This window comes from Trachypithecus francoisi, unplaced genomic scaffold (assembly GCF_009764315.1).
Source record: "Trachypithecus francoisi isolate TF-2019V2 unplaced genomic scaffold, Tfra_2.0 Lachesis_group21, whole genome shotgun sequence".
In the NCBI taxonomy this organism is placed as follows: Eukaryota; Metazoa; Chordata; class Mammalia; order Primates; family Cercopithecidae; genus Trachypithecus; species Trachypithecus francoisi.
The window spans coordinates 26,482,364-26,492,238 of record NW_022681467.1 but is presented as its reverse complement, the minus strand read 5'-3'; the positions used below and the strand labels follow the sequence as shown (position 1 = coordinate 26,492,238).

The window sequence follows — 9,875 nt, the reverse complement described above, 5'->3', positions numbered from 1 at the left end:
GTCCTCCACCCAAACTCCCTTCTCAAGGTACAAGGGCTGATCCTGTACCAGGGAGGGGTAGGGACTCAAACAGGAAAAGAGAAAGAAAGGATGGGGACTGAGTGAGAAGTGAGGACTTCAGAGAGATTAGGGGCTCCCAAGGCAAGTGGAGCCCAGAGAGAGTTGGGAACCTGTGAAGAGGGCAGGGGCTCAGCGAGGAGATGCCGGTTTATATACTGGGGTGGGGGCTCCATAAGGGGAATGGAGACCTAGAGAAGGGACTGACGGTACAGCGAGGAGACGAAGGCTCAGTGAGGGGATGGGTCTTCCATGAAAGGGGTGGGGAACTGCGGGAGTGATGGGAGCTTCGGTAAGGAGTTTGAGGGACTGCATGAGGGGTTGGGACCCAGGGAGTCCGAGGGGTCTCTGTGAGGGACCTGGGGTGTCGGAGCGAGAAGGGAACTCTGGAAGGGGACAGGAGCTGGGGGAGCTGCAGCGGGCCGCTATCTGCAGAACCAGTCCCTGAGATGGGCCGGCGCCCCCCTCCCCCGCCCCCATGTCACCCCCGCCCCGAACTGCGGCGCAGGCGCGAACCGAACCCGCTTTTGCTAGGCTCCCGCTCCGGCTCCGGCTTGCTCGGCGGAGACTGCAGGCAGAGAGGTGAGCTTAGCCCTGCTCTACGCGCGACCAGACCCCAGCCCCATCCCCTGGAGAATCCCCGCGCTCTGCCTGCATCCTCAGCCCAGGCTGTGTCCCGCTTGGGACAGGACCGCTGCGCCTGAGCCTCGGGTTTGGGAGGTGGGGGTCCCAGGGAAGTAGCAAGGGGCAGAGATAGCACCAGCTCCATCGCCCCTGGACACCTCAGGGTTGATAGGCTGGGCAGAGACTTCAAAGGACACCCCCCACCCCCACCAACACTTCAAACCAAAAACCCATTCCTACCCGTCTCTGCCTCAGTTTCTCTCTAGGGAAAAGGACGCAGTGAGTGTGGACCAGGGGATCGATGGTCCTGTCAGAAAGAGTGGTGCGGGTGCAGGTGGAGAAGGGGAGGGGGGAAATGGCCTGATTTCCCCGACCAACACCCCCACTCCTCCCCCTTCGGGAGGACGCCCTTCTCCCCCGCCTGGGCAGCGCTGGACGCTGTAGTGGGAGAGTCTGAGGGTCTGGGAAGGAGAACTGAATGAGGCCGTGCAGAGGCAACAGATTCCATCCATCTTCGGCCCCTGGCTCCTGTCACCTTTGCCTATGCCTCCCACCCCTCGCCTCCTCCCTCCGCCACCGTCTCCCCATGTCGGACAACGCAGCCCCCTCCTCTTCCCGCTCCCTTCCCACCAAGCTCCTCCTGGCTCCCGGCTAGGGACACCTCCCTAGCGGTTCCCATGGCAACCCTCGTCCCGGTTACCTGCGCCCCGCCCCCCGCCAGCTAGACCTACTCCGTGCAACCCTAAAACGCGAGGGGGAGGGGCCAGGCCGAGGGGGAGGCACCGTCAAGGTCACCTTCCTTCTCCAGTACCAGCAGGACTGAGTGATTACATCTATTTGGAGTAGGGGAAGCGGTGAATTGGAGGGGAGGAGTCGACCCAAGCCAACAGTCCCGAAGCCCCCTCCACACCTCCTCACCTGCGGTCTTTAATAATGGTCTCCGCACTGAGGCTCCTACAGTCCCCCAGGCTCCATTTATTCTCCCCACCTGGACCTCCCCAGCGCCTCGGGGCGGGTACAGCGCTGGCCGCACCCCTCCTCACAGCCCGCCCCGCCCACCTCCTCCGGTGAGCCCTCCTTCCAGACCTCTCGCCCTCCTCCGAGGGTCTGTCGCTTTTAGTGTCTGCCTTTTCCCTTTCTCTGTCATGGCTGTTGTTGTTGTTGTTTTTCCTCCTTTTCTTCCCCGCTCTTCTTTTCCCTGAATTGTAAGTGAGGAGGGTGTAAAGCCACTATTTATGGACAGGCTTTCTTGACAGCAATCTTGTGTGCCGTGTGCTCCAAGCAGAACCTCCAACCGTGTGTGGTGTGTGTGTGTGTGTGTGTGTGTGTGTGTGTATGTCGTACCTATCTAGTTATGTCTCAGTATGCTTTGTGAGCATGTGTCTGCGTGTTTCTCTGAGCTGTTTCGGTGAGTTTCTCTATGCAGGGATTTGAGGACCACATCTGATTGGAAGTGAGAGCCACTGTCAGGACCTTTATCTTACCCTTTGGAACAAGCACATTGTTTCATTTTGTAGGATGCTGCTAATTAAGGCTGAGGGCAATCATGGAGACTGGGGTAGAAGCCCAGTCCTCCCCCAGCACCTCCTGGCTTTGGTTTGGGCCAAACCTGTATATGGATACACAAGTACCTTCCATTCCCAAGATCTGTGTCCACTTTTGTGAAAAAAAAGGGAGGGGTTATTTGATAGATTTCTCTGGAAATCTAACAGCCCTTAAGCCTAAAAGCCTCTAATCCTGAGGGCCCCTGACTTTCACTTCCTGTGGAGTCAAAATTCACTGGAATCTGGAGGCTTTCAGGGGCAGTCCTGGGGAGGACATTTTATAGCCTTGCAGCTTGGGAACTCCAGCCCAAGTGTCAGCCATGACAATTACCCCCCAGGAGGCGGTCTGAAGGAGAGTGGAGGATGAGGTGCTCTCACTCCAGACGTGGAGCCTAAAAAGTTCAAGATGGAAGTAATAACAAAAAAAGTACAGTACTAATCACAACAGCTACCATTTCTCAGCATCAGACACAATAACTGTATGAAACAAGTATGATTATTAGGTCTGTTTTACAGATGAGGAAACTGAGACTCAGAAAGGTGGAAGCACTTATCTAAGGTCACACATCCAGGAAGCAGTGTGTCCACGACTCCAGTCCAAGTGGTTAGGCTCCAGAGCCCACAGTCCCAGGTACTGGGTGGCCTCCAGGGTAAACATGCACATTTATTGACACCTCCAGTTGCCAGGCACTGGGCTAAGCCCTTCAGTGCATTGGCTCATTCGCGTTGTGCTTGGGGAAGGACAGGCTGGGATTCCAAAAGGCCAGACTGTGCTATGAGTGTAGGGTGTCTCAAGTGGGAGGAGAAGCGGGTGGGGCATAAAGATTTGGGGGGGCTTATGAAGGTCACCATGAGCAGCTCCCACTAATCCCTCCCTCTGTCAGCTGCACCTTACCTGCTCCACAAGGATCCATGATGCCGAGCTGCAATCGTTCCTGCAGCTGCAGCCGCGGCCCCAACGTGGAGGATGGCAAGTGGTATGGGGTCCGCTCCTACCTGCACCTCTTCTATGAGGACTGTGCAGGCACTGCTCTCAGCGATGACCCTGAGGGACCTCCGGTCCTGTGCTCCCGCCGGCCCTGGCCCTCACTGTGTTGGAAGGTAAGGCCAGATGAGCAACTCCTGTGATTCCTCTGCCTTGATGGAGGAAATGAGTCTGAATTTGAGGCCCAGAGGAAAAAAGAAGAGATAGCCTAGTAGTTAGGAGTCTTGCACATTCAAGCAACAGAAAATCCAATTCAAATGGGTTTAAATAATGAAGGGAGCCTTCATTGTATTTGTATTTACATGCAAATTATTTACATAATTATTTACATATTTATTGTATGTAAATAATTACAGGTGCAGTGGCTCATGCCTGTAATCTCAGTACTTTGGGAGGCTGAGGTGGGCAGATCACCTGAGGTCTAGAGTTCAACAGCAGCCCTGGCAACATAGCAAAACCCTGTCTCTACTAAAAATACAAAAATGGGCTGGGTGCAGTAGCTCACGCCTGTAATCCCAGCACTTTGGGAGGCTGAGGCTGGCGAATCTCGAGGTCATGAATTCGAGACCAGCCTTGCCAACATGGTGAAACCCTGTCTCTACTAAAAATACAACAATTAGCCAGGCGTGGTGGCGGGTGCCTGTAATCCCAGCTACTCAGGAGGCTGAGGCAGGAGAATCGCCTGAAACCGGACGGCAGAAGTTGCAATGAGCTGAGATCTAGCCATTGCACTCCAGCCTGGGCGAAAGAGCAAAACTCCCTCTAAAAAAAAAAAAAGAAAAAAAAAATGAGCTGGGCATGGTGGCAGGCGCCTGTAATCCCAGTTACTTTGGAAGCTGAGGCAGGAGAATCACTTGAACCCAGGAGGCAGAGGTTGCAGTGAGCCAAGATCACACCATTGCACTCCAACTGGGTGACAGAGCAAGACTCTGTCTCAAAAAAAAAAAAAAGAAGAAGAAGATGGGAAAATGTTGCTCATTTTTTAGAAGAGACCCAAGGTTGCATACTTTCAGGCAAAGTTTGATCCAGTAGTTCAACCCTTTATACCACGGACTTTGCAAGTTTTCTTAGTCTTCAGCCTCCTCATGGTGCCCCCACCCTGGTAGCCTGTTAGCTTCAGACTCTCCCATGCTCCCCAAATGGCCACTACTGTGTGGACCCTCAGATCTTCACTCCACACCATCTAAGGGAAGTCAGCATGTCCTGTGGTATTTCCTTCAGAAAAGAAAATAGCCTATAATCCCATCACTTTGGGAGGCCAAGGTGGGTGGATCACCTGAGGTCAGGAGTTCAAGACCAGCCTAGCCAACGTGGTGAAACCTCATCTCTACTAGAAATGCAAAAATTAGCTGGGTGGTGATGGGTGCCTGTAATCCCAGCTACTCTGGAGGCTGAGGCAGGAGATTCACTAGAACCCGGGAGACAGCGGTTGCAGTGAGCAGAGATTGTGCCATTGCACTCCAGCCTGTGCAACAAGAGTGAAATTCTGTCTCAAAAAAGAAAAAGAAAAATGGCCAGGGGTACTAGCTCACACCTATAATCCCAGCACTTTGAGAGGCTGAGGCGGGAGGATTGCAAGCAGCCCAGGAATTCAAGATCAGCCTGGGCAACATAGTGAGACTTCATCTCTACTAAAAATAAAAAATTAGCCGGATGTAGTGGCGCGGGCCTGTGATGCCAACTACTCAAGAGGCTGAGCCAGGAGGATCGCTTGCACCCAGGAGGTAGAGGCTGCAGTGAGCCATGATTGTGCCACTGCACTCCAGCCTGGGCAACAGAGTGAGACTCTGTTAAGAAAAAAAAAAAAAGAAAAGAAAGAGAGAAAAAAGGAAGAGAGAAAGCAAAATAGCAATATATTAAAAACTTATTACCATTTACCTTAGCACCAAAAAAGAGAGAAATACTTAGGTGTAAATCTAACAAAATATCTGCAATATGAAAAGAACTATAAAACTCAAAAGATATCAAATAACTAAATAAATGGAGAAATAGTTCATGTCCGTGGATTGGAATAGTCAATATTGTCAAGATGTTAGTTCTTCCCAACCTGATCTTTGATTCAATGCAATGCCAATCAAAACCCCAGCAAGTTATTTTGTGGACATCAACAAACTGACTCTATAGTTTATATGGAGAGGTAAAAGATTCAGGATAGCCAGAAATTTAAAACACCATTTAGGCCGGGCGCGGTGGCTCAAGCCTGTAATCCCAGCACTTTGGGAGGCCGAGACGGGCGGATCACGAGGTCAGGAGATCGAGACCATCCTGGCTAACACGGTGAAACCCCGTCTCTACTAAAAAAATACAAAAAATTAGCCGGGCGAGATGGCGGGCGCCTGTAGTCCCAGCTACTCGGGAGGCTGAGGCAGGAGAATGGCGTAAAAAACCCGGGAGGCGGAGCTTGCAGTGAGCTGAGATCTGGCCACTGCAGTCCAGCCTGGGCAACAGAGCGAGACTCTGTCTCAAAAAAAAAAAAAAAACACCATTTATAAGAAACAATGCTTTTCATTTCCAGAAGTCCCAACAAGCATTGCATTGGCTCTCATTGGGTCACTTGCCAGCCTTGAACTAATTACTATGGTTAAGAGATGGACTATGCTGACTGGTAGGAAGTGAGATTCATCTCACTTAAATCTTACTGTGGTTTCCCAGTGGTAGACTGGAGTACCTTGCCAGGGCAGCAAAAAAAATGTGAAGAATTGATGTCTGTAACAGCCAAGGAGACTAGTCGGCCAGGGTGCACCAATGGGTCAAGGTGCAGAGGTGGCAATGTGCTGAGTCCCTGCTATGGGCATAGCTCTTTGCTAAATACTCTCGGGAGACTGAGGCAGAGGGTCCCTCCTTCTGCTTTCAAAGGACTTCACTCTAGTGAGGAGGTAAGGTGCCAACTTGTGCAGAGAGACCAACTTACATAAATTCAGGTCAGGTCTGTAGAGAACACGAGGAGAGGCCGGGCGCGGTGGCTCAAGCCTGTAATCTCAGCACTTTGGGAGGCCGAGACGGGCGGATCACAAGGTCAGGAGATCGAGACCATCCTGGCTAACACGGTGAAACCCTGTCTCTACTAAAAAAAAAATACAAAAAACTAGCCGGGCGAGGTGGCGGCCGCCTGTAGTCCCAGCTACTCGGGAGGCTGAGGCAGGAGAATGGCGTAAAAAACCCGGGAGGTGGAGCTTGCAGTGAGCTGAGATCTGGCCACTGCAGTCCAGCCTGGGCAACAGAGCGAGACTCTGTCTCAAAAAAAAAAAAAGAGAACACGAGGAGAGGAAATGATCAAGGAAGACTTCCAAGGAAAGGTTAGTGTGTATTTAAAATTTTTAAGCATCTTATTGCCAGGCACTGTGCTAGGCTCTTGGGAACACAGAATTTAAGACACGAGGTCCCTGTCCTTGAGGAACTCTTTTAGCTGTGGTTTATTTAGTCATTCAGCAAACATTTATTCAGCCTTTGCTCTGTACCAGCACGTGCTAGGCACAGAAGACTCCTAGTGAGCCAAAACAGGCACAGTTTCTGCTCTCATGGGGCTCTCAGTACTGCGGGAGAGGCAGACATCACTTACATGGCAACCAAAATACATGTCCAAGTGTGTTCAATGGTAAGTGTATTGAAGAATGAATAGGCACAGAGTTTTCCCAGAGTAAAGCAAGGGACCCAACTCAGTCCAGGGATCTCCTCCCTGAGGAGGTGAGGTTTGAGATGAGATCTAATGGAGGAGGTGAGGTTTGAGATGAGATCTAATGGTGCATAGGAGTCAACCTAGTAGAGACAGGGAAGGTAGAAAGCACAAGGAGATGAATTAGGATGGAGGGAAATGCAGGGTTGGCCGGAGAAACCCACTGCTAGGTGGGAGCTGGGCAGGAAATTAAGAGGCCTCAGGATTCCAAATAGAACATGACAGTTTATGCCTCCTTTCAGTTAGACCCCAGCAGTGTGCTCTGTGATTCCAATCTCCTAAGGATGGATAGAGTGGTCACCCTTAAGTCTGGTGAGGATCCAAGGAGATCCCTTGGTCAGAGGCCCCTGGCGGACCCTGACTGCTTCCTGGTCTGTCTGCTTCTCCCCAGATCAGCCTGTCCTCGGGGACCCTGCTTCTGCTGCTGGGTGTGGCGGCTCTGACCACTGGCTATGCAGTGCCCCCCAAGCTGGAGGGCATCGGTGAGGGTGAGTTCCTGGTGTTGGATCAGCGGGCAGCCGACTACAACCAGGCCCTGGGCACCTGTCGCCTGGCAGGCACAGCGCTCTGTGTGGCGGCTGGGGTTCTGCTCGCCATCTGCCTCTTCTGGGCCATGACAGGCTGGCTGAGCCAGGACACCAAGGCAGAGCCCTTGGACCCCGAAGCCGACAGCCACGTGGAGGTCTTCGGGGATGAGCCAGAGCAGCAGCTGTCCCCCATCTTCCGCAATGCCAGTGGCCAGCCATGGTTCTCGCCACCCGCCAGCCCCTTTGGGCAATCTTCTGTGCAGACTATCCAGCCCAAGAGGGACTCCTGAGCTGCCCACATGGTCTAAGGAGGAGCCAGATGTGGATCCTGGATCCTTCCCCCTTCTCACCACAATCCCCTCTCAGTGTTTCCCCGACTTCTCCCTTTTAGCAGGGTCCTTTTAGAGCCCAAATCCAGGTCAAGTCTGGCACTCAAATCCCAGTGCTCCCTCCCCAAGGTTGGGGCCCCAGCTCTTCCAAGATGCCAACCTTCCTCAAGTCTTCCCAAAACTTCCTACCCACACCCTCTTCCCAAGGCCCTTAGGGGCAGAAAACATCTCCTTCAACCCGTCCCCACTCCTTCCTCTGCATGACCTTGGGCAAGCCCCTTGTCCTTTCAAACGATCAGCTCCTGCCTCTCTGCCATGAGGGCTTTGGATCAGATTCCTCTTCTTGCCAGGCTGAGGACACGCACTGCCCTCCATAGACACAGATGAAGGGGTGGGGGTCATTCAGCTCGAATGGGTCCCAGATGCTCACTTGGACTTTCCCTGCAGGATGTATGAAGATGTATGCCTCTCACAGTGTGTCTTCTACCTGCATTTTGGCATCAGAGCCCCCCAGCCCACCCACCATAGGCAATTACTAGCCCCAGTTGATAGGTGAGGTGGGTGAAGGAGGCTGGAGGTGACAGTGTCCAAGGTCACACAACAAAGCAGCATGCAGGAACTAGAAACACATCTTCAGCCTCCTCCTGGTCCAGCTCTTGTGCTACAGGTGGGGCAGAGCCAGCCCCACACCTTCCTGGTTCCCGGAGTGTCCTGGACGGGTTTGGCCCAGAAAGACTAGCCAGAGGCCTGATGTTCCCAGGTGGCTCTGGATATTCTTTGGATACGAATTTAAATGGCCTCTAAGAGCAGGGGGTAGGGGGTAGGGGCAGGTTGTCTTTGCCCCTCAAAGTCCACCTATCTAGAAATCAAGCCCACAAGCCTTGGCCGTGACCCTGATAATAAATGTGCCCTCTCAGAGGCACCAGCCCCTCCCTCGCCAGCCGGAGGCGTCATCTCTCTTCTGTACCACTAGAGGGAGCTCCGATACGGCTGGAGAGCAGTACACAAGGCTCTCGCCCACTCCCCTCCCTAACTTACCTTCAGTCTCCACCAGCCTGAAGGCCTCCTGGGGAATCCTCAGGCCGCCCGCACCAGGGCACACTCTACTGTCCTTGTGCCTCACGCCCCCTCCTCATCCTGCACCCCTTCCATCCCACCTTCCCTTTCAATAAACAGTTGGGATGGATACTGACTTTGTTTCCTTTCTCCCTGGCCACTGGGGTGTGGGGAGGAGAAAGACAGGCTCTTAAGAGCACCTACTGTGTGCTGGGCACGACCCATTATTTCTCATTTGCTCCTCAGAATAACCTGTTGAGAAAAGAACTGGTCTCCTTCTTCTTTTTTTTTCTTTTTTAAGTAGAGACGGGGTTTTACCGTGTTAGCCAGGATGGTCTCAATCTCTTGACCTCATGATCCACCCGCCTTGGCCTCCCAAAGTGCTGGGATTACAGGTGTGAGCCACCGCGCCCGGCCTTTTTTTTCTTTTTTTTTTTTTGAGATGTCTTGCTCTGTGGCCCAGGCTGGAATGCAGCGGAGAGATCTCGGCTCACTGCAACCTCCGCCTCCCGGGTTCAAGAGATTCTCCTGCTTCAGCCTCCCAAGTAGCTGGTATTACAGGCACACGCCACCAGGCCTGGCTAATTTTTGTATTTTTAGTGGAGACGGGGTTTCACCACGTTGGCCAGGCTGGTCTTGAACTCCTGACCTCAAATGATCCGCCTGCCTCAGCCTCCCAAAGTGCTGGGATTACAGGGTGAGCCACCGTACCCGTCCTTATTGTCTTCATTTTACAGATGCGGTAACTGATGATCAGAGAGGTGAGTCCTTTGCCTAAGGCTTCCCTGTGGTGGATTTACTTTTTATTTTTATTTTTAATTCTTTTTATTTCAGTAGCCTTTGGGGCCCAAGTGGGTTTTGGTTACATGAATCAGTTCCATAGTGATTCTGAGATTTTAGTACACCCATCACCGGAGCAGTGTACACTGTACCCAATAGGCAGTCTTTTATCCCTCATCCCCTCCCAACCTCCCGGACTCAGTCCCCAAAGTTCATTATATCACTCTGTATGCCTATGCATCCTCATAGCTTAGCTTCCACTTATATAAGTGAGAACCTACTGTATCTGGATTTCCGTTC

The 9,875-nt window shown here is 52.4% G+C and overlaps 1 protein-coding gene across 3 annotated transcripts; it reads left to right on the top strand.

Annotated features, from left to right (window-relative positions):
- Positions 1 to 580: 580 nt before the first annotated feature.
- NRSN2 (neurensin 2) lies at positions 581 to 8,931 on the top strand. Of its 3 annotated transcripts, none has more exons than XM_033185995.1 (4): positions 581 to 639; positions 2,742 to 2,856; positions 3,110 to 3,326; positions 7,275 to 8,931. In XM_033185995.1, exons 3-4 carry the CDS (start codon positions 3,138 to 3,140, stop codon positions 7,698 to 7,700), a joined length of 615 nt encoding a protein of 204 aa, XP_033041886.1. In that variant the 5' UTR covers positions 581 to 639; positions 2,742 to 2,856; positions 3,110 to 3,137; the 3' UTR covers positions 7,701 to 8,931. The 3 variants fall into 3 exon arrangements, with proteins under 3 accessions (XP_033041886.1, XP_033041888.1, XP_033041887.1); XM_033185996.1 differs by lacking the exon at positions 581 to 639 and adding an exon at positions 1,337 to 1,748; XM_033185997.1 differs by lacking the exon at positions 2,742 to 2,856 and having other exon boundaries at positions 597 to 639.
- Positions 8,932 to 9,875: the final 944 nt, after the last annotated feature.

Excerpts from the sequence above, each read along its gene's own strand:
- NRSN2 (XM_033185995.1), top strand. The coding sequence starts at position 3,138 with ATGATGCCGAGCTGCAATCGTTCCTGCAGCTGCAGCCGCGGCCCCAAC. Across the intron at positions 3,327-7,274 it reads GGCCCTCACTGTGTTGGAAG|ATCAGCCTGTCCTCGGGGAC; the intron begins GTAAGGCCAGAT and ends GCTTCTCCCCAG.